Source organism: Hippoglossus hippoglossus, chromosome 13 (assembly GCF_009819705.1).
Source record: "Hippoglossus hippoglossus isolate fHipHip1 chromosome 13, fHipHip1.pri, whole genome shotgun sequence".
In the NCBI taxonomy this organism is placed as follows: Eukaryota; Metazoa; Chordata; class Actinopteri; order Pleuronectiformes; family Pleuronectidae; genus Hippoglossus; species Hippoglossus hippoglossus.
The window spans coordinates 20,238,378-20,263,393 of NC_047163.1; the positions used below are offsets into that span (position 1 = coordinate 20,238,378).

Below are 25,016 nucleotides of genomic sequence, written 5' to 3' on the forward strand. Positions count from 1 at the left end.
GCAAAAACTGTGAATACTGGTGATACTGTATAAGTGAAGAAAAAACATATTCCTGTAAAAGAACAGAAAGTGGGAGCAGCAGTGTGTTGAGTATGATATGATCGTGCTGTTCTATTGATGGAAGTAGGGGTGTGGAAAAGTATGTTTTACTGAATTTATCTGCCTCTGTCTGCTTCACCAACCCCCCTCTGAACGCTCCGGAGATTTCTGCGAAGAATCTCCTGCTGTGTAGTTCATGTGTAAAAGAGAAACTCCGGAGAAAGTCCAGACCCAATTGTGCGAACATTCTTAGGAGTTCATGTCTAAAATATGGCTTAATGTAACACTCCTCCCTTGTGCAAGATGATGATTCAACAATAAGATTAAAGACTGACTAAAAAAAGACCAAATTAAGTCATGAAATCATTTTTTGGTTAAATCCTAAAACTAGAATATATATACATTACTGTAGAGATATTGGAGCTTGACCCACTCTGGTGGTGATCATTCTTTTTTTATTCCACCCCTGGTGAGACTTCCTGTTTGAGTGGTTGCTTGAGTCGATAATGATCAGGACATTAGTGAGCTATTAAATGTCAGACAGCAACAAGTTTATAATGGTTTCTCTTCCTAGCTGTTTGTTTTCTCAGTGTTTCTCTCTCTCTGCACAGCAGCACACATTTTACAGAGTATTAAGTGTATTAAAATCTGAAATAAACTTTACCTTCTTGTTGCATGACTGTCTGATCTCCTCCACCTCATCGTCTTTGCTCTCGATATCCTTGGAATGGGTTTGGCGCAAGCGCTCCATCTCCATCTCCAGACGCAGCTTGGCCTTTTAAAGAAAAACAGGTATTAAACGCTGTGCGATGACTAATGAGTGGAAAGAACAACCAGGGTTGAACAGACATTTTCAGAAAGTCTCTACATTTGCCAAATTACATTCTCATTTCTTGCAAAAGAAGTGTCAGAATTAACATCAGCCAGAAAAGGAACAATTCTTCTGAAAAACCGGGGAGGTCAACGCGTTGTCATAATAATTGGCAGCTGGATGTGAAGCACTTTACGAGGAAAGTGAAACAACCCCTTTGGTTGCCAACTGAAAACTGCTCAGCTCTGAGACTATCCCATAAGACGAGGCAAACTTCACTGCTGCTGTTTGGAATAAGAGCTGATGTCTGACTTAAGTTCCATCTTTCCGATGCTGGACTGGTTCCTGTGTGTGACCATTTCTGTCACCAACAATCAGGCGTTCACATCCACTTCACGCTCAGTTGAATGGGGGGGAAGGGAGCCAGGGTTTGAACTCCAAGTTTTTTGAGAATATGTCCAACACATCTCTGACAAACTACATTTAGTTTCTCTCACCTACAGCTCCCATTGGCGAGCTGTGGATGACCCAGCTCTGCATGCAGTCAGTAGGATATCGACTGATGTTTGTAGCTCCTCTGATATCAGAGACAGTCAGGGGCCAATGTAATTAACTCCCAATGGCTGCTATGTGTAAGTCTCTATGAAGATATCTGGTATCTTTGATTGCATCAAAGACAGTAGCATGCACAGCTCGGTCCAACCCTCCTGAGACACGGTGCTGCTCTTCAAGTGTCTTTTCTGGTGAATTTCTGTCAACAAATTCTGGTACTTTCTAACATGTCACCCACTGAATGCTTAAAAGATTCCTTCAGCATTCACATCATTTATTATAAGAGTGAAAGGATGGAAATCAATCTCAGATCTGTGGAGACAGGTTGAAAAGGATGTGCTTAGCCTAGCTTAGCACAAAGACCAGAAGCATGTGGAAAAACAGATAGCCTGGTTATTTCTAAAGTCAAAAGATACACCGACAAACACCTCCAATGCTCTCTAACTAACAGGTTGCATCTTGTTTTTGAATCATTACACAAACAGAAATGACAAAGACAAATCATGTTTACATTTCTGTTTGTAAACAAGGAGGATACATGGTAACTATGGAGCTTTTTTTTTTAAGCTTACTTTTGAACTTTGGACGGAGACGGACTAGATGTTATTTAATGTTATTTCCTGCATCCAGACTTAACACTGAGCAAGGCTAAACACATCCTGACACCAGCTGCACTCTTGCCGTACAAAGTGTTAGCTGGGATGCAGGCAGGGGCATGAACACATATAACTGTGAATGTCTGTCTGAGTCGATATTATTGTTTATGTCTGCCTGTCGGTCTTTCAGTTGCATGTAAGCAAAAATAGAAGAAATAATAGTAATAATTATAATTCAAAATACAGAAAACTAGAATTACCGCAGTGAGGTTTAATGTCTCCGCAGGGGGCATATAAGTATATGTATACATAACATATACGTAAGGGTACATATGTAAATGTATAATATCAGTATAAGTGTTGACAATTACTGAGGTAAATCCTAAAAAATGTTGGATGTTTTTTCCACCCATTGGTGGGTGGAAAAAATTGTCATTGTCATTGGTGCTATCAATCTTCTCATTTAACTGTCACAAAGATAAAGCATGCAAAGCAAATTTCCTCAATATATTTAAAATATTACTCAAAGCCTGTATATGTATTAATGTAACTTATCAGTAGTCTACAGTATTAGTAGCATCCCACTATCTAACTTCATAGGATCAATATTAGTGTTGTGTATTTGTCAAGTGGACAAACCTGTTGTTTATTTATTTGCATTGTATTTTACCTACAGGGATTTTAGCTGTAAACAAGTTTCTGTCAGTTGTTGAAAGTTGTAAAGTGCAGTAAATACAACTTGAACTTGAAACACAAGTAAACAAGTAAAATATTCATCAGTACAGTGATGTAATACTTGAGTCTCCAGTAGTAAGGGACATTTTATTACTGCCTGAGAGAAAACTGCACTGGCTGTGTGTTGAATATGATGTCGTCATAATTAAGATATAATTTTGGGGTAAACTAGTCCTTCAAACCCACAATTAGATATTTTAGGGCCATGTAGGGTTAGAAGACACAAGCAGTAAACTCTACATTAACATGTCATAACCTTTTTAAGCGATACTACTAAAGTTTCCCTTCTCTTGAGGGAAATATCTGGCTGTTTAGCTACTGAATGCCCGACTCTCAGCTCTCATCAGATGAGACAAGAATGAGCTAAAGCTCAAACTGACCCCTTTCAGATTTTGATATATTTGATATTTATATTTGATCATTTGATATATTATTATTATAAAATGATGACTATAAAGCTGCAATAATCAATGTTTTGTATAATAACATGAAACAAATGCCAAGATCACAAGTGTGACACATAGTGGACAAACCATCAGACAAAAAAATCAACGCCACAGTTACTCTCAATTATGTGGTGCATTTTAGCTTCTTCTAGCTGATTGTTTTGATTTGATTTTCTCATATTAGCAGCTGATGAGACAGATATTTTTCATAGGAGCTGATGAAGACCCAAAACAATCTGGGGGGGGATTGAGTAATGCTTATGTTTTTTTAATGGATGTGTAAAAAGGCAACTTTGATCAACAAATGCAGCGTTTCTGTTATCAGAGCACAGTGCTTTGTCTGTACCTGTTCTAACATCTGGATGGAGCCGGCCTGCTCATCTAGCTCCTCCTCCTGGTCCTTCACCTTGGCCTCCATGTCACGAAGCTGCTTCTTTACCTGAATAATAAATATATAAATAATAATAAATAAATTGAAGCAGTAGATTGGGTCCAGCCCCCCCGCAACCCTCCAATGATAAGCAGTATATCTAATGGATGGATGGATACAGTAGTAATACGACTATAACACAAATAATCATCATGAAAACAAAGAAAAGAAGAAGAAGAAAGGAAGAAGACCTTGGACAGTGATGCCTCATCTTTGGATTCCTGGGAATTGAGGTCCTGCAGCTCGGCCTCCAGCTGGTCCACTTTCAGGTTGACTGCACACACCTCCAGGTCCTTGTCCTGCAGGACAGATGGTTACAGTTGGAGCAGACAGGAAGGGAATGTCAGGAGATTACAGTGTGAACAAGGAGCAGGAGCAGGAACACACACGCGCGCGCACGCACACACACACGCACACACAAGTTTGCAGGTTTACCATCAGTAGCTCTTATTCTTATTTTAATGTTGTGTATTGTATTGCCACCTCAGCTGAATTCATTGTATTTTTTATATTTCTCTTAGAGGTTAAGTTCCTTTCCCCTCAATTTTTGTGGATTATTTTGCATCTTTTGGCCAAATTAAGGTCTCAGGCTGTGATTTTCCATTTTGAATATAGTCCAAACCATTTTTAACAGGTTTCAAATTGAATTCTGTCTTCACAAAATTTCACACATCAAACGCCTCCTCTCTCCAAAGATGACAGGGGATCTTGATCAATTTCAGGGTCAGAGGAGCGAGGACAGGAAGAATAAGCAGAGCGGAAAGCACCCTGCGACTACAAGGTCATCGGATGGAAGTCAGCCCAGGAACCTCAGTGTGTGTGCACCCGACTGTTTCTTTCTAATGCTGTGACCCAAGCATTTCATTGTTGTGCACATGATAAATAAAGTCTTGAATCTTCTCATGTCTGTTGTGAACTTTGACGCTTGTGCTTTTAATCACATATTTCAAAACAATGTGCTTGTTACCTGCTTACCTCATGTTTAACATAGAAAGCTGCTATATATTACAGCTAATATGGATAACAGCTACTCTATCACAGATAATGCAACTGATTATTACCTAATATGTCCCACACAGAGTACTGATTAGTGTTGATTACGTTAGTTCACAGTTGTTCTATGGATGGAGGCACTCTCATCCTGCTTCTTCAACCGTTTTTCAGGGTTTTCCTTTCTCCCTGCTCCCTCTCTCTCGCCTCGACCGGGTGTTACAACATGATTCCCGCTTGTATTTGTCATGTCAAATTAAAACACTCTCCAGTCGACTCTGTGACATTGGAGCGGCAGTGGCATAGCAGAGACACCGAGGACGTGTCAAACAGGTTAAGCAAACAATATGGGGCAAAGAAAATGTGGCTTGTGTCTCTATTGAGTTAATTATTTAGGCATAAAGCTGGTTAGATAATATGATATAAATATGCTGAAGCAGACAGTGTGAGATTTGACTTCTGATTTATTAAATGGATACTTGTTGGTGTAATAAAACTAAATGTGAATGAACTATCTTAAAGTTTGATGAGATTTATAAGTATTTTTCAGGTCCGACAGCTTCCATCTTCTCACACATGAGCTTGCTGCTTCTCTTCACACATACTGGCCAGATTCTACAATTTGTAAATGTCCAATCTGTAGCGCGCTTAAAAAATTCTCCCAGTGTAACAAAAAGAAACAACTCTCCAATTAGAAAGCATTTTATAGCTGTAAAGATAAAAAAGTATAATTTGTGGCTAACTGGATTCAGAACATTATTATAAGATGAGCATCTGAATGATAGAGCAACATTATAGTTGAATTTCTAGTCAGAGCAGAGTGACTAGAAAGTGTGTTCACACCTTATAGGCTGTGACAAAATACAGGCATTATTTCTGGAGCCTCTACTGTGAATTCAGTTGGTATTAAAAATCTAAGAGTGGTATCACATTAGGTTTCGCCAGGCATGAAAATAAAACTTGACACCACACAGAGGAAAATCCCTACCTCAAAATATCCTATCTAAGTTTGGTGGCACAAGCTGGACACACACAGACACAGACCTCTAGTTGCTGTCGGAGGCTGAACACCTCTCCTGTCAGCATGTCTTTTTCTCGGGCCAGTTTCTCCCTCAGGGTCTTCTCCCTCTGCACCTCCTCCTGGGCTCCACTCAGCTCGCTGTCGAACCTGCACACAAACCGATACCCATGGTCCCACACTGCGCTGAATAACACTGTCTAAACACTCTAATGATACACAACTACTGCCAATCTGATGAGAGATGATTTGAGAAGGAGAATTCAAAAGTGAGAAAAAGGTGTGTATCAACATAGCACATTAGCCAACATACAGCAACGTGCAGCTAAAGAGCATGTCCCTTGACAAACACGCACGCACACACGCACGCACACACACAGTTAAGCAGTACAACAAATGACCTGCAGTCTTGTCTGTACCATTATTGTTACTATAGCAACACAGCTGGACCCCGCTCAGTCCGTGGGAATACGTCCCAACAAAGCATTACAATTGTGAGCCGTCACATATGACTGTGTGTGTGCACTGACTTTCTCTGCTTCTTCTCCAGGTCGTGGTTGCGGCTCTGCTGGCCCTCCAGGTGAAGTTTGGTGTCCTGCAGTTCAGCCGTCAGTCGCTGGGTCTTTTTCTTCAGCTGCTGGACGTTTCGCTGGGACTCCTCGTTGTCAGCCTGCAGGTCGCTGATCTGCACAATCACACAGACACACACAAAAGAAAAATGAAGGTGATCTGGGAGCTGTGAAAGTCTGAACACAGTCAGGCCAATAGATTATTAACTCAGATAAAAAGAAAAAGTGGCATTGTTGTCAGTAGTTTGGAGTTGTGATAGGATGATTGAATAATGCATTTAAAATAGAAGTTGTGTATCAGTGTGTCCACACACCCTCCTCTCCAGCTGCCGCTTGTTCTGCTGCTCCACCTCCAGCTTGTCGTCAAACTCCTGCTGCAGTCGCTTCTTGGTGAACTCAATCTCTCTGATGGCTCGCTCATACTTCAACCTCCATTCTCCTCCTGTCACATCAGCATGTTCACAGTCTGCTTCAGCTTCCTTTGGTTCATATCTCAATATGATTGATTGCAATAATCAAGCATTTTCAACAAGCATTTTCAACACAGACATTTTTTTTGTAAAAATATTTCTGTAAGAGACGATCAATTCGTACTAATCTGAGTTGTAACTTACTCTAAAGTCTACATTACATGACACAGCATAATTTGCTGATTAGTCAGTGCAAAGGAAGGGAGAAGTAGAGCTTCAGAATTATGGCTCAAGATATGTACTGATGGTGCAATTTGTGAAAAATAAATGTTTTAAAAACGATTTTATACATAAAAATAACTCAATCCACAGTGGGCCTATGTAAACTACAAATCCTATTAGGCTATTTCTTGCCGCTTTAAAAGTGACATTTAATGAATAAATATAAACTGAACTGAACAATTATGCACTGCATCTGTAGGAAAATTTAAATCAATGTATAATAAACTAATTAGCAGAGGCAGGGATATAACGACCAGAGGAAGGGTGTGTGTGTCTGACCTGTGTCGTCATCATCCATCTCTCCGTTGAGCTCAGAAGCCCTGATGAGTCGAGCCTCCATCACCTCCATCTCCATCGACTCCATCTGTTTCGTCACGCTGTCAAACTTGGTCTGATGGATAACCGAAGAAGCGGTTTCAATTACAATGTGAACAAATATTTTTAAATAGATTAACCAAGAAATGTTCAGGTTTTAATGCTTTGGACCCCAAGAAAATGTATGGTAGTCAAGTAGTTTAGGCAGGTGTAGGAAATGTTGAACAATTTTATTGCATATCAGGCCTTCAAAGGGCTTGAATTTTTATACATTTGAATTTTTAAAGCCTTAGCGTTTATGTTCTTTGCTCAGTCTCTTGATTCCCACTTACTTTTGTGTTGTATTTTACACTGATTGAATTGAAATGTTTGCCCATTAGTCTAAATCCAATCCATGAGAACAAATTGTTATAAATCAAAAACTCATCTCACATTCGCATGTCCAGACCCTTATACTTTGCCTCAGGGAAACTTTTTCCTCGTGCTCTCAGGGTCCTTTAAATATCATTTGGTAAAACTCCAAGCAGGCTACGATAAACTCTAGACTCAAAATTGGCTCTTCTCTAACAACTCTGCCATAAAGGCCTGATTGATGGAGTACTGCTGAGATAGTTATCCTTCCAGCAGATTCTCACTCCTCTGAAGAAATCTTCTTAAGCTCTGTTAAGAGTGACTGTTGGGTTCACTTCTGTCAGTGAAGAGGATGGCTGATCTTTTTTCTTTATATTTTTTTGCAAGTTTGTCCTTAAAACAAAAGAAATCTCACAATATTAGGCCTTGGTTTGCTTGAAGGGGTAGACAGCTTGCCAGCTTTATCCGTCCTGAGGTGATCCAAGTTCAATTTGTCAGTGAGTAACCTCCTAACGTTTTCTTGAGATCTTTTTTATCATTAGTAGATTCCTTTGACTCAATCACTGGTGATATTACTTTGGCTTGAAGAGCATTCAAGACAGTTGAATTTACCTGCAGTCGTAATGTGACAGGTTTGAATCGTTTCCATCTCAGACTTGACTCTTGATTTTAATTCCATTTGTTAACCCTGTTTTGTGAGAGGTTTTATAAAAATCAAAGTCTTTTTGAGTCTTCTAAAGACTTTTCTTTAAATAAAGGACTTATTATGTTTTTATGATCAACACATGTTTTTAAAACAACTGGAGTTTTGTTAAAGTCTTATGCTGATCCAACAACAATGAACTTGTGATATAGTAACACAGTTCTCCGTAACATTATTTGAAGCTTTCTGTGGCACACCAAAGCTTTAATAGGAACCTAAAAATAAATCAACCTATAGGGAGTGATGGTCCCAAAAGCTCTTTCCTTCAGGACGGCAGATCCATGGTGCAGCTAAATAACTGTGATATGAACAAGCTCAAAGGAAAATAAAGAAGTTCAATACTATTTATCCAACGAGTCTAATAGGGTTAAAAAAAAAAGCCGGAATAATTGGCTTCTTCAGATAAAGTTATCAGATGACAAAGCAGCTTACATGCAAAATTGCTCAGTATGAGAAAAGACAGGTGCTGAGGGAAGAGCTGTTGGAGCATATTAAGTATTTTTCATTGAATAAGAAGTCCATGAGGATTATCAGTAGACTAGAGGTGAATCTTGCGCCTGAACCAGGCAAACCAGTCTTGTGGCAAAGAGCCTCATATTGAAAGAGACAAGCTTACAACAAGCCTCAGTGATACAGCATTAAAACCAGTGGTCAGTCATTAGGGCCAAAATATGAATCTGCACCTCAAAGATTGAAAGAGAGAGGGATAGTGGATCAGGGAGAGACCATTCTCTAGCCTCTCATTATGTAAATGTGGTTTTGTGTCAGTACATCCAGCACCGCCATAGGCCTTTGGCTCACCTCTATCAGTCTCCAATGATTAGCCAAAAACTGCAACATTACAACCCATTGGACACTCACTTCTATGCTGATCTTGGCCAGACTTCACTATCTCAAGTCCAGCAGCCAGTGACTGCTCTAGTTTTTGCCCATCAATACTCTACAGTGTTTCATGAGCTATGCTACAGGACGACATTCACAGAAGAAACATGTCTCTGCTTGTGGTTCATTAAGCAACGTAACCCCCCCACCATGCAGCTGCAACACCATCTCAAACACTAATCTTCACTCCTTCAGTGGGTGTTCTAGCACTAGCAGTGCCTGCAAATAGCTCACTAGTAACTCACTAGGCTTCACTTTAGTTCCTTTCCTATTGTATGGACCAACAAAATATACTATCCAAGCGAACCTTAAACTGGTTGTGGCTAACCTTCGAGAACCTCACTCAGTCAGACCTGTTACCATCATCCATACCCATACTGAGAAGTGATACGGGCTATACAGCTACAGTATGGCCAGCCACACTGGCTGGGACAAAATGAGACTGCAGCTGTCCGTACCTCACCTAAAGTGAAAGCCTCTGTTTCTCAAAGATTGTTGTGAAATCCGGTCAGTAAGTACATTGCTACCAAAACAGAAATCCTCCCGGCAGTGAGAACCAGTTTCACCATGCCCACACAGACAAATTCATAAGATGTACAGCGTATGTTCTGTGACAGTAACAAGCATTATCTCACACGTACTACCAGCACTGAAGAACACCAACAACAGTGGATCTCATCCAAGTGGATCATAGATGGGTATAACTGCTGGAAGTACACTTGTCCTCACACACGTGAGACATATAATCTTACAAGCTCTGCAAGACGTGGTAGCTTCCACCTTCAAAGTTTTTCATAGAGTAGCTCTAGAAAAAACTGATCAGCAGTAGGAGTATATTACATCCCATCCCACCAGGGAAGGTGCTACTAAAGTTATACCAGAACCAGACCAACCTCTTGGTGCCATTTGCCATACAGCACAGGTGCTGTTTCAAACACTGTGGTCTAAAAGGAGGGACTGGGAGAAACCTTGGCTTAACCTTCCAGATGTCTGGAAACCTGTTAGACTCGGCTGCACCACCTCGATGGAATAAGCATTTCAAGTTGCTATCTGACTCTACATGTGGATAAAACAGCTTTGGCATGTACTATCTAAATGTTCTGCTATCATTTTGAACATGCAGACGGGGCAGCTGGCAGCTGTAGACCTGCGGTGCAAAAAGATCATGATCCATACACCATACACTGTGATGGCCACATCCAATGTGGTATCAAAGTGACAACAACCTGTGTCCCAGCATTAATATGAATGCAAATAAACAAAACACAGGTCCATTCCAGTTCAGCTTGCCATGGATTTTCCTCTGTGTTAAATACCCAGATGGCCCAGTTGTGCCTCTCTCTCAGACAAACAGAGGAAAAGGACAAATCGATCACTCATTTCTATAAGGCAGACCACATGCAGGCTGCCCCTGTGTATGACTATTCAAGCAGTCAGTGGAAGAATCTATTCCAATGCCCTCAAAATGAAAATAGAGAAAAAATCATGTCAAAGATGTCAAATAGGGAACTAAATGGAACAAAAGAGCAGGGGGAGGATAGTGGTGGAGAAATGGGCCGACAATATGATTCAAAAATTACAGCTGTCAAAGTGTGTGTGTTTGTGTGTAGATGTAGGGGGTAGAGAGAGCAAGAGACAAGAATGCCATGTAAAACAGGGTAAAGATTGGAAACAGGCTGTGTCCATGTATTCATGAAGGTCATTAAGTGTCTGTAACTGTTGGAGTTGTTAGTGCAACAGTTGCTGATCAGAGTTTTTGGTAGATTATATATGATTTTTTTCATGCTCATCTCATCACTAAATTTACATGTCAGGTATAAACTCCATTGAAAGAGTTAATGGTTGCTGTAATCATTTATCTTTTACATAATGGTTTTGAAGTTACCCCTTAATAGAGTGACTACACTGTAAAAGATGGGGGGCACCAACATGTCCATACATTGTTTAAGTTCAGCTGAAGCTTATTGAAGGCTTCACCAGTCTGAGTTGTTCAAATCATGTGGACATCTTTTTTTTTTTGGCAGCTGTGTGTAATTTTATTGTGGGTCTATTTTCATCCAGCTCCCGCTATCTCCCACTCAGCACGGAAACACAAGCCAGGAAACCAAGAAGGGGAAAATAATTCAATATCTCCATGACTGTTATGTCCTTTTGCTTCCTCTCATATTAGAAATGAACTGCTTTGGCTTCCTGCCCTGATGGCAGCTGTATTAATATCTTCTAATTGTTTTGGGTCCTCTGACACCTTGACTGACGCTGCCAAAGTTTGTCTGTCTTTGTCTGTTGACAAAAAATGCAATGTGAGCACTGCACCTCACAATAACACACACACGTCTTAGGTCTTAATGAAAACAAACCAGTCCTTTGGTAGAACTGCTTTCATTAATCATTCAATTTTAACCCTAACACAAATCAAAAGTTTAATTATGTTTCACAAGAATCCATCCATCATGGACTTTATGAACCTAATTTGGTGACAAGATTACAAAGTTTGCTATTATTAGGGCACTTTAAATGGAGCCGCATTTATTCCACATCAATATTAGGCAAGAAAATTCAATCAGTTCAGAAAAAAACAGTAATTACAGGGTTCACATATTATATATTTTATGTGGTTTGTTGATGTCAAAGGGCTGTGGTTAATAACTGTAACAGAGGTGTGGCCAGTTTCAGTCATATCTGTACATTTTCTGTTATCATCATATGGCCACACAGTTGTCCCACATTATGTTCATACTCAAGAGGACCCTGCATCTGAGTGGGTGGAGACATAACACCCATTTAAGAGTCAAACCTCTTATTTTATTGGAGTTGAACTCCAACAGGAATATAAAAACTCAAGCCCTCGGTCTTAATGCTCGATACAGTCAAGCTAACACATCATACCAGTATGGCAACCCGAGTGTTGATTGCCTTCTGAGGGTCTGTGGTTGTGATTGCAAGGGAAACTAGATTGAAATGCCCCTTGGCAAAACTGAAACTCCACCATGCATCAGGCGAGGTGTGTGTGTGTGTGTGTGTGTGTGTGTGTGTGTGTGTGTGTGTGTGTGTGTGTGTGTGTGTGTGTGTGTGTGTGTAAGAATGTGGGTGTTTGTGTCTCTACCTGCAGGTCCTTCGTGTCCCTCTCCAGACGCAGTCTCTCAGAAGTTTCAGTCTCCAGCAGCTGGGAGGCAGACTCCCCGGTGTTCCGCTCATCAGCCAGCTCTGACGACAGCTCTGTGATCTGATGCAACACACACACAGAAAGTACATTTTATTAGTATTCATTTGAAAATGTTGTATTTATTTTCATTTGTTTATAGCAAATGTTGTTAATTGTACATGGTCCCTTTTAAAGAGAATAAATAAATTCAAAAAGGACATTTTTATTCAATGCATTTTTTGGGGAATCTTTACTTTACTCTCAAAATTCAAACATTATTCTCGGGCATGAGCTAAATGATCTTCTGTGTACACTTCTGTGTGCTTCTGTGTTTACCCGGCTCTCAAGGCGGTCACTGTTGAGTCTCAGCTCATTTCTCTCTTTCTCCACCTTCTCCAGCTTCTGCTTCAGCTGCTGGATCTCTTCCTGAGGGTGAACACACACAAACAGTACAGCCAGGCATGCATGTTTGTCAGGGCACAGCAGATAAAGTGAGCCAATCAACATATAAGGTAATTGTATACATAAGGGTATTGTAGAGGTGTACTTATTGTAGAGGGTGTTGCCTATCTTACCATTACCTCTGAAATCTCTCTCACATTTTTCACAATAGAATGTGTGTGTGTGCATTGTTTTGTTTTACTACCTTCGTGGCCCACAATACTTGTAGGGACCCAAATGCTCAAACCCAAAGTTGGTTTTAGGGTTGGGGTGGGCATTGTGATGGTTAACGGTAGGGTAAGGAGCAAGGGAAAATATAACGTCAATGATGTGTGATGTGTGTGTGAATACGTACGTCCTTCCCGCGGATCTGTTCCTCAGTGAGCTGCACCTCTATCAGAGGTCTGACGGTGGTGAAGAGCTTCCACCATGGCCAGTGTTTCACACCACGATTCTTCTTTATGTTCTTCTGGATGCAGCGGATGGCCAAATACTGGATCTGTCAACACAAACACAGACACACGCACAACAATATTAGGCAGAGGAAGAACACAGAATTGAAAACTGTGTGAGTAACTGTTATCAAACCAACACTGCTGGTTTCCCCAAGTGCTGATGTGTCTATAGAAGTGATATTAGTGATAGTGATATCAGACACTGACAGAATATTTGTTATTTGACTTCGCCTCAAATGAGAAAATGTGATTCAGGTCAATAAGTAAACTAAACTAATATTGAAAAAGAAAGTGTCTGACGTATTGTGAAAAGCTATTTGTAATATGTCCTTCGTGAAGTGTCTGATTTTCAGAACGTCCTTCATCCATCTCTCAAATTTAGGGTGGATACACAAGCTCCACAACACAAATGAACTGTCTTTCTTTCAAAGCTCTCAGTTTCCAGCTCCCTCTCCACCACGTCAGCATGGTGCACAGCCTGCACTGCACAGAAGACAATAAGACACTGAGCCACAGCTGTTTGCCGTGCAAAAAGGGAAATTATCCCAATGTGGTGTAACTGCAGTAAATTGGCTGGGACTAATGAGAATGTTTTGCAGCAATCTTTAATATTCTCCATTAGTCAAGTCATTGTGAGCATGTCCAAAGAATGCACATTAACCTTCATGTCTTTCTAATGAAAAATAATGTACAATTTCTACAGTGTTTTATAGTGAGGTCCAGGATATGAGTGCTTCACAGATGTGCAGGGGCAGACTCATGCAATTATTGTATATCCTCCCTGTTATAAACCATGAATCACAAGCAAAAGTAATACTAAATCTTACAAAAAAAAGGTCAGTGAAATGGTTTGATTCTTTACACGGATCAACTTCCTATTAAAACAGAAAGTTTGGGTGGGACCTCCAATGGGCTTTCTGCAGTGACGTGAACAAGGAAGCATAACTTAAGATGGCCAGACTGTTGAAGAAGTCGTGATGACAGACTGTGGTGGGACCTTTTCTTTATACCCATTAGTGGAGCTTAATGGTGTCTTTAAATCACCACCAGGAGAGGTATTAGGACAAGTGAAAGCAGCTTCTCAGACCACAATGTATTGGCTGACATTGTATATGGCAGAGAAATTAATTATTTAAGAAAGTTTTTTTCCATGCACAGTTCCCGACTCTGATAAGTAAGTGGAGGTAAGTGGATTTATTGTAGACACATTTTTTACATTTGCATTTTTGAATATCTTTTGCTTGTTTTATTTATAAGCGGGTTGACAGTCCGACCTCACTGTTTGTCCAGGTTTATATGCTGCTCCTCCAAAATAATAGCAAATAACATGTCTCAATTTACTTTAAAATGAGTGACGCCCCAAAAACATGAACAAAGAGAGGATTCCTCAGCGGTCACCAGCTCTTTATGATCATACATGAATCAAATTCATCAGTTGTATCCTTCACTTTTGCATCTATGCACTTGAGGTTTGAATGATGGTTGTTTGTCAGACAGGCTGTTCATGTTTCAAGCACAAATCAAACCATCAATGATACGCTGGCAGCGTGTAGAACAGGCATTAAGAGACATTTTCTCTAACTGCAGGTAATCTGGAAAGCCATTCATAACACACAACAGGGACAGATTGTTCTCTACAGTCAAGCCTAGCATGACTGCGAAATCCTGATTGTAGAAATCAGCGACAGTTCTACAGAATTCCCCCCCCCCCCAAAAAAAACGTGTAACTGAAAAGGTCCGTGTCCATTTCCAGGTTTAGTTGATTAGGAATGACCCAGTTATCAGAGCTGGATAAGGGAACTCGAGCATGTGGACCAGTGAGTGGTTTTAAAGCACAGAGATGACTGAGGGTAGGGAGAAGGTCTGTGCCGCAGCAGTGTGGCAGGGCTTAAGGACCAATCAGGAGCCTTGAAGAGCAGCTGCTTCTGGCCCATTTCACTCTAATTGTCATCCGAACACTTAAAAAAATGTTCATGTCTGATTACCGCACTTGTCCTTACCTGGACAAAAACATTCTCCCTTCAAGCTACCACTCAGCAAAACAGGGCACCTCAAGAAAGACTTTAATCTAATTTTAGGTTGGTTCAGTCTCATTTTCCCCCCTTGATAAATAATCTTGTCAAAAAGCAGTTGCAATTATAATATTCAACTATTTGTCAGCAACATCTAACAAAAGAAGAGGTTTGACAGGCTGTCATAGGTTCGTACAATGAGGTAAGATAGAAATAGTACTACAAATATTCACAGCAGGACAGTCCGAAGCCTATTTCTGCTGCTCCTTAAGAAAAATGACATATGTTCTGTACATCCAGCATCTGGTGTCTGGCACACCATCCTGAAAGATTATTGCCATTCTCTCAGTGAGTGTATTTACATGCCTGAAAAATCCAGGTTACTCAGGTAATTGGAGAACGTGTTTCCACGCAGTGTGGTAACCTGGTTACTGGTTTCTGTCTTAGGGAAACTATTTAATTAGATTCAATGTTGAATGGCTTTCGGTGGAATCCCCCATGCTCCTCCACTCTCAACTGTTCCCCCATGAGAAAGAGACAGAGAGAGAGAGAGAGAGACTGCAGGGCCTCAAAGCAGCCGGCAGATCTCTTTCTATTTGTCTATTCCCGCATGGCGAGGCACAGTCTCTCTTTCTCCAAGCTTTACTCCACTTTTTTTTTTTCCATTCTCCTTCTCATTTATTTCCTGGAGTGCTTTGAACACTGCTCCCCCTGGCGGGGGGGGGGGCTTGGAAAGGAATGGGGGGTGGTTCCCTAGAGCAGGCAAATAGACTAGATGGAGGAACAAACTAATTGACTTTGTGTTGTGGTGATAAAAAGATGGCCCAAGCTTATTTAAAACGACCTCTCTATATGGTCGTTTATTTCGACAAAAGTAAGAGTCAGCAGAAAATAAATTAAAGTTTTAATCTTTAAGTCCAGTAACTGTTTAACAAATTAAAGTTTTAATCTTTAAGCCCAGTTATTGTTTAAAAAAAATGGACCACACATCTTTACTTCCACAGTATAAATTTAAGCCAAATCCCAGACCTGTGAGCTTCATCTTGCACTGGTCATTTCAGAGCCGTCGCAATAGTGATCGTGGAGCCAGAGCATTGCAGCCCAACCAATACATCTACCAAACCTATTAGTCATTATTAAGCTGCTTTCAGACATTCAGCACTGAACTCTGAATACTGTCCTGAAATTATCCGTCGGGGTAATAGCTGAGAACCCAAATGTCCGAATCAGTTGCTTCAGACTTTCCTCTTGAGCTTTTTCCTGCCAGCCCTCGAGTAAAAAAATTGCAGATCGTCTAATGTAAATTCCAGAGAATGTCAGAGTGAGCCAGTGTGGGAATACAGCAGGATAATGTCCGGAAAATTCACCGCAACCGAGTGGGATGATGAGGACATTCTAACACACACCGCACGCAAATAGAAAACAAATATCTCAGAATGTAAAAAGATGTGCCATACATTGCTGAAGCGGATGCCAAATTGGAAACAATGAGATTCGCAAGCTTTTGTTGATAAGGGACAATACCGGTGTTGATGTGCTTTAAACAAAAACATGCGATTTCAACAGCAGGATTTTTTTATTACGTCCCGTCTCCTGCAAGCTCTACCAAGGCGCCACTCTTCACCTGAACACTTCAGACATTATCCTGTTGTTGTGAACGCATCTGACATTGATTCTCTCTGGAGAATTGCTGCTTTCTTCATATGTAAAAAGAAAAGTTCATGTCTGAAAACAGCTTTAGTTTAATCCAGATCTCATCTGCGAACTTGTAGGGAGTGGGGTTTATAACCTATACTGCAGCTAGCCAGCATTTTTGCTTCACTTTTGGAAGCTATAATATCATCCATCTCTATACCAACGTTTTATAAGTCCAAATGTGACAAACCCTCACCCTAACAACAATAGGGTAGATTCATACAGATCAACTTTGAAGAAGAAATCGTGATTTGGCAAAGAGTCAAGAAAGTGCTATTATCAGCTGCTGTTTTGGCAAAGCAATTCAGACTAAAAAAGTCCAGACATTACAGACAATATCTGGCATACAGAAATATTAGGATGAACGTATATTTAGCTGCCAGGCTCCTGTCTTCACAGCATTAGTCAAATGAAAAAAACATGATGAGGTACACAGGGACATTTCGTGAATGCAGATATACTAAGGCGGCTCTATTCTTACGATATGTCTGCACTGCACAACCAATGTGTTCCCACTGTGTATGTCCCATTTTGCTACACTGGATTGGAAATTTCCAATAAAACACAAAGGGGAATTCAGAGGACACTGATATCTGATCTAAGTGATGTCTAATTTGTCCCACCACAGTTCCAAACACAATTTTAGTAAGATAAAATATAAATTTATGATTTTCACAGTTGCTTCATTGTAGAGCTGTCCCCAGTGCTCTTTGCCCTGCGACTCAAATCAATCAGAACATTTAAAGGAGGTAAGATAGACAATCACCCAAATTGTACCTAAAATGCCAGGACTGACCAAGCGCTATTGTAGAATCTTAAATAGTTCTTCGTTTTACATGAAATACCAGTTTTAAATGTTTCAGAATCTAATAATTTTTTTCTGTATTTATGTTAGATATTAATGTGGTCTCATACTTTTGAAATATTGGCTGATATACTCCATGTGACCTAATACTCAAGTAAACGCCCATAATATCCATGCCAGTTCCCTCCATAGCTTTGTGTATTTACCAGAAACACATACATATACCAAATCAGTTAACACACTGTCATCCATTTCTTAGGGTCTTTAAATAACCCATGTGATGTTAAAGTGATGTCATCTTGCTTATCTCAAATAAGTTAACAGATTAAACATATTGTTCTAACAACATTAGCAACTAGTTGCTTTCAGTGGTAACAGAGAAATAAACCAAATTCCAAGTGACATCAATTACAAGAGATTACTATTTACCCCAAGAGATGAGGCTCAGACTGAGTCCTGCAGGGGAGACCGAGTAGTTAAGTGAAACCCAAATGCCCTTGAAAAGTAATTTTAGTTGGCAGGCCTGAGCCCAGTGAAAGAAAGAACAAACTGAAATGATAATGAGAGCAGGACAGGGACCTAAAGCGTGTGCATGCGTGCAAGCACACACACACACACACACACGCACGCACGCACACACGCACAAGAACTGTGTATTCACAACAGAAAACTTCCACAAGTAACATCAAAACTTCTGTAAAATTACACACACAAAGAAAGTCAACAGATCCCCACTGACATCTTTAAGAGGCAGTCAGCGCACGGCAGCTGTGTTTTCCACTTGTCAGGTTCACTCTGGTGAAACAACACTAACACACACAGGCACACAAACACAGTGTGTAGAAAGAAGAAAATTGCAAAGTCGTCTACAAGGGTAACTTGTAAAGCATCCAAAAAGCTCATTTGGCTACAATGTAAATGCCTCTCCTTGGGGTTTGAACTCATTTTCATTTCACTGTGAACCATCCAATAAAGCTGAAATACCACGATGGTCTTTAGTAAACACATCAACAATGACAAAAAGCATGTGCCCACCACCAGGGATCAGTGAAGGCAGGCCCACTTCCTGCATCACAAAGTGCTAACCTTGATTTTAAATCAGAAGCCAGTGAGGGATTACGTCCTTGTCGTTGCACTAGTGACTCCTGCTGGTGAGTCCAGATGGCTGTGCAAAACAGAGTGGGACTCTTAAAGGGACAGTTCACCAAAAAATTAAAATCCACTCATTATCCACTCACAATTATGCAGATGAAGCTGTGTAAATGAAATGACCTGGTTTCAAGTCGAATACGAATGTCATGCCTCGCGGACACTTGGATGACACCGCACGAGCAGTATGGAGGCATGTTATGTTTTTTCCGTTGTTTTATTACGTCGGAAGAAGAGGTCTCAATTGGGACTCCACAAGTGTTTTGTGGACTCAAACACTTCACCCACCCCTTCATCGGCATAGTGGTGAGTGGATAATGAGTGAATTTTCATTTTTCGGGGAACTATCCCTTTAAGCACATCTATGCTCAATGTTGGATAGGTATTCTGTAACGGACTGAACCATTTGTCTGTACTCTGCCTTCATTCTGTCCGTAATTGTGTACATCTTCTGAAAGCCTAGGGATACAGTTGAAACAGATGAAACAGGGCAGTACCACCAGAAATTGTCGGGGGCAGTGTAGTCAATCCGTCAAGCGAGACGACCGCAGGACACGACAGAAATTTCAGCAATGGAGGAGAGGCTTTGTGAGTTGGTCACAAACTACAGGGACGAACTCTTCAGAGGTACATGATCAAAACCTCCTCCACTATTGCCATGTTTGTTGTTGTCAGAAACTGTCGACTCTGCGCTGCGTAGATGCGTTGCTGAACAATAATGCCAATGTGTGACACATAGGCAGTGATGGTTACATCATTTGAAACCGATGCATCTCTTTTAGAACGTAAAGGTAGCATAATTGAGCCTTTAAAATATAGCATGAACTTGGTGCATGCTAGGCCCTAAGAATCAGAAGCGGTGTAGACTAATCATTATCAAAGCTTGGGAATGACCCCAGCCAAAGTAGCCAGATCGTGTAATTACATGTCCCCTCTGTAGATCTCATCTAAATAGAATGTTGTTGCAAATGTTTTCTTGTCACACTTTGGGTCAAATTAACAAAAATTGTAGCATAAGCAAAGGGTTGTGTGCCCTAATAAGTCTGTGGTTTTTGGCAGACAGTTTGAAAACCCTTTTTGGAGCCAGCTGTCCTGCACACACAGCATGTTTAAGATCTACCCACAGATTTTCAGTAATGATCAAGTCAGGGGGGGACTGGAAAGCTCCAGCTTGTATTCCATATTGTAGTTAGTATTGTATATATTGTAGTTAGGTCATGGTGGATTCTGAAGTATAACTTTATATAATTGTTCGGCCCTTTTTCAGTTTCTTTGCTGACCGCAGGGCATTTTGAATCCAGAATCCATTCTTCCTTCTGTTCAATGTTTTCCTGTGCCACACACATTTGTATTTTCATCAAATGTTGCTTAATTTACACCCTGATTGGCATTAATATCTGAACACACCTTGGGTAATGTTGGCCTAAGAGCTCAATCTTAACTTCATCTGTCCAACACTGACTTATCCAGATGTTGCTTTGCAGATGTTGACAATTGCGATGAGGTCTGAGGTAAAGTTTCCTTCTGATGATTCTTCCATTGAGAACAAAGTGCACCACCACACCTGTGTCAGATCCACCCTCCTGCAGGTCCTTTGCAGTCACATGGGGCTTTGTCTTTTCTGCCCAGCAGACTTGCAGATTCAACTGAAGTTTGTTTGGTTTGTTTTGACCTCTACAGTTCCCCTTGACATTTCAGACAGTGGAAAATTTCAAGCTGGAAGAGCTTTCATGTCTTTTTACAGCCACCCCCTACTTTGTAGGGATCAGTTAGCTTCATCAGTCAGTTGCCTGGAGGTGTCCAGGCTTGCAGTGTGTTTCCACAAGGTTTGAATTATCAGCTCTGGAATTTTTATCAGCTGACAAATTTTAATGACTGTTCCTGACCTGCCTCACACATCCAAATGTGTCACTTAAGGCTGTATGAGTTAATTAAGTTCTTAATGAGTAGAAGGGGCAAACTCTTGCATATGCAACAACTCTTTTCAGATTTCCCCCATAAGTTCATGAAATAAAAGTTCATTAACAGTTGAAAAATGCTAATATTCCAGTGTATGCCTGCTGCAGGAGTATTATTTTTTCTTTGAATACTTAGTATGAAATTTGCCCAGGGGTGAGCAAGCGTTTGCACACAACTGCACAGATGCAGTAAAGAAGACACAGGCACTGTGGTGAACTGCCTCTAGAGAGAAGCAGCAGACTGGCAGCTCTCCGTCCATTCATTCAGGCCTGCTGTGGCAGATTGACAGCTGATCACTGGGGAGCTTAGATCTGAAGCTCCGATTTTATGTGATTCTAAAGCTGGTAGGAGAACCTGGGGGCAGGTGGAGGTGACAAGGAAATGAAGAAGTAGCAGACGTTCATCTCAGAGGAAATCATTTTACTACTGCCAGCTTTGTGCTCTCTTAAGATTTATCTGGTATTTTCCTAAGGCCATTCATAGATAAGTATTCCCTAACAGTTAATTAAGAACTTTAAGTCCAAATGCCACAACAGCTGCAACTCTGTCTTACCTCCTAGCATTACAGAGATATCATGAGACAATGAATACTGTTAATTACCTTATCTATGTAGTGGGGAAAGCTGGGGGAACGCCAGTAAGGGCTATTCAAATTTTTTGAATAGTTTATGAGGCAGCCTCACAAATTACACACAAAAGTTCCACAAAAAATGACAAACACAGTTTTGAATAGACATTACTCCAGTGAACACAAGCTTTATAAAGCCCATTGTTTTGTTTTGTTGTGTAGATTGAGGTTGTGTTCGGTACTGTGTGTCTGTGTATCTGATGTTTCCCCTAATATTCATGACATTTACCACCACATAACACACTTTTCTAATGTTTGAAATTGGTTCAATTGTCAAAAAAGTATTTTTAACATGCAGTAACAGTGAGGTTGCTATAATGTACAATGAAAGACAGAAAAGGAAATACTCTTCAGATATGTTGATGGGATCCTACCCACTGTGTGCTACAGTCTTACCTTCCTCTTCTTGAAGGCCTGTCTGGCCAAGTATCCCCTGCAGGCAGCCTGGAACAGAGAGATGTTCCTCCTGGTCTTAACGTCCCGCTGCTCCTCTAGCTTGGATAGAATCCCTGCTCTGAAGAAGACCTGCAGGAGGAGAAGACAGGTTCAGATAACATGAAACTGAAAAACATTTGTCAGTAAGGTAAAACATCCTCTGTTGAGCTAAACAAAGACTTAACTGTACCATGCATCACATCTTGAGTACTGATGTAAAACTTGATAGGATTTAGGAGGATTTTTAACCTGCCTGACATCCTTGAAAGAGTGACTATTTTAAAACATCTCCAAAGCTCCATGCCAAAATGATCAGGTTATATAACTACCATCTTTGGTGTTTTCACTTTAAAAATCATGCTTAACCTGGAATTGTTCGCATGTGGATCAGCCCTATATCCTGCGCCGCGTGCTCACATGATGACTCCCACACATTTCATGTCAACTTTTTGTCTTAAAACAATTTCCCACCTCACCATCTATGCTGCCAATTTCCCCCATCTCTAAAATGTTCTCAGCATGGCTCAGACTGGCTCAGAGTTTCAGTACAGATGGGCACAAGTTGGTTTTTATAAATCACAACTTTTGTGTGGGTTGGTGTCAAGCACCTCTTTCAGGTTTTGTGAGGCCGCTTTATATTTAAGTCGCGTCTAAAAGGTTTTGCCGTCTTTCATCTCTTTTGCTGATGATTTGGGCAGCAGTGCTAGTTCCTGAATACAAATGAGGAACAATTTCATGTGGAGATGGGCTGACACCGAGCCCCCTGTAAAAACCTACGTCATTATACCTCCAACCCCTTCTACATAATTTGTGTCTGGAGACAGACACCTCAGCTCCTCAGCCCCTGAATTAGCTGGCAGCGCTAGATTCATTAAGCAGAGTTTGTGTGATGCTTTGTCCTTCAGAGGATGTGAGTGTTCCTTACTCTGACTCTTAATTTTTAAAACTGGCAGAGCAAAGGGGGAAGTACGACTTGGGATATGGCCTGGAATTAAGATTGTTGTTCAGATGTCATGTGGACCTTGTGACTTCACCTCTATACAAAAATGATTTGTTGTGCAGTAAATATTTACCTAGCCTGTAAGTGTTTTGAGAAGCAGACTTTCACTTAGACCTCCCAAATATTAGGTATTTCAAATGCACAAATTGGAAATTAAATGGGATCAGTCAGATCATGTAGTTGTTTGCAATGTTGCCTCAGAGAACGATATTCCGCATCCTAAGCCGGCTATAGCGGGCTATATTAGGCTGAGAGCTGAATTTACAGGTTCTGAATCTATTTATCAAACAGTTCAAAATAAGGTGTGCAAACCTCAACAAAACCCCTTCCACGTTGTTGGTAAAAGGGTTTCTGCTGGTCAGGGAGTCCACCAGTGTTATTCTTTTTAGATGTACTTCTGTCATAGCCTCGGTGGCTAACATTACTGAGGCGTTTGGTAAATCAGTTAAGTGGTCCACTAACAATGTTGCTGTTAAAAACCCTGGATGAGGAGGAACACAACATCAGGAAGTGAAGTGAGCCTGGCTCTGCTTTGAGCATTTCTACCATTAATGTTTTTCCAGAGAGGAGGATGATGCTGCCATGTAGGAACTACAAAATAAAGCAATTACTGTTTATGATTTTTTGAATAAGTATCAATTCTAAATCTTGATAAGTTTAAATGAGAAGCAATCTTGAACCTCATCCACTCCATGTTTTATTGCATTTATGTCCAGGACAACAGGAATTCACATGGTTAATGAAAAAGGACAGGGTAGCTTAGGCTATCTAAGAACACTGGCACTGATTTTTGTTATTTTATTTGCTTCTGAAATTCATTTTTATTTGTATTTTGTTTTATTCTTGTATATAAGCACAATATTTGCTGTTAATTTATTTATTTAGTTAAATTGTAGGAAAAAAGAAAATTTCAAATGATACCCTGGCCTAGTAATGATGCGTAAGATGTTCTGTTGAATAAAATGTATAATGACTAAGCTATAAACAGTACACTAATATCTTTTATTTCCCTTCCTCAACCAGTATGATTCCACCAGCAGAAATAAATTCTCATCCCATGGGAAATGCTGCCGTGGGCAGATGATGTCAAGCTGGCCTGGGAGGAGAGGACACATCTGAGCTGAACTGCTGTGCTCCTTGGAGACTCATTTGTCATTGCAGGGACGGTTTAAATGATTCCAGGCAGAGAGCCACATACAAGTTGGCAGCGAAGCACAGGGACATTTTGGCAGAGAGAGGTGGTGCACATTTCATATGTTATGGGTGACACTTTAATGTTGGCTGATAATCACCCCGACAATAAAACAAAGGTATAACAACAACTGAAAGGGTTGGTTGTTCCAATGTCATGTATTCCTCTGGATGTTTTCCCGAAAACTGTAACTGCTGCTTCAACATGAAGCTTCTGAGCTCATTGCTACACCTGTTGTAGTCATACCTTGAGTCCAAGCTAGGTACTAAGATTAAGGAGCATGACAAATAAAGCTTTGTTTGCACTATGAAATAACAGAATTTGCCTCTTTTTGTCAAAGGTTGCACCGCTGGAAAATGCAGGGGATGGGTTTGAAGCAGCAACAGATTGGATAGGAGCTAAGGTTTCACTGTGTCTGAAATTCACAATTGTAGTTCACAAAATTGTCCTTACATTTGACTACAAAGTAAAAATCTGGACCAAACCAGCTTCTTCCTTTGATCTCTCTTTGCAGTGTAAAGTAAATTGAGTACAAATGCAAATTTTAGCACAAAGGTGTGGACAATTCGTTGTAAAGATCATCCACGGTGCTGCACTATTCTTGAAAGAGAAGTTAAAACGCTGCTTACTTTTGACCACCTGACCAATCGCTGCGTAAACTGGGTTCAGTTGTTTATGGCTGTTTAACTGTTTCTGACAGACCTATGATACTTAACCAGTAGCATGTGATATGTTTACTATCTCAACTAATCCTGCTGTGCATTTTTTTTACTGAAGGTTTACCATATAACTAGTTGGATATAGCTTGAATTATATGGTGTGAATTTTAACAACACTTAATGTTTTCATCCTATTGAATTCTATACTATACTAGTTTTGGTATAAACTATATGTATTTATCCATTTTTAGCTAATTTATTAAAATGATTCTCACACTGCATAATGTACATAGGTATAATTATGGTTTTACAAAT

At 40.4% G+C, this 25,016-nt stretch overlaps 1 protein-coding gene across 12 annotated transcripts in view; it reads right to left on the reverse strand.

The window, feature by feature from the left end:
* The window catches only part of myo18ab (myosin XVIIIAb), a 126,182-nt gene that overhangs the window by 31,524 nt on the left and 69,642 nt on the right, over window positions 1-25,016 (reverse strand). For all 12 annotated transcript variants that reach the window (XM_034604268.1, XM_034604267.1, XM_034604265.1 and 9 more), the window contains 11 exons: window positions 21,812-21,940; window positions 13,068-13,211; window positions 12,608-12,697; window positions 12,233-12,352; window positions 7,158-7,269; window positions 6,501-6,628; window positions 6,148-6,302; window positions 5,644-5,767; window positions 3,801-3,908; window positions 3,526-3,618; window positions 704-814 (listed from right to left, as the gene is read on the reverse strand). In XM_034604268.1, coding sequence (XP_034460159.1) covers window positions 704-814; window positions 3,526-3,618; window positions 3,801-3,908; window positions 5,644-5,767; window positions 6,148-6,302; window positions 6,501-6,628; window positions 7,158-7,269; window positions 12,233-12,352; window positions 12,608-12,697; window positions 13,068-13,211; window positions 21,812-21,940 — 1,314 coding nt within the window. The remainder of the gene's footprint in view (window positions 1-703; window positions 815-3,525; window positions 3,619-3,800; window positions 3,909-5,643; window positions 5,768-6,147; window positions 6,303-6,500; window positions 6,629-7,157; window positions 7,270-12,232; window positions 12,353-12,607; window positions 12,698-13,067; window positions 13,212-21,811; window positions 21,941-25,016) is intronic.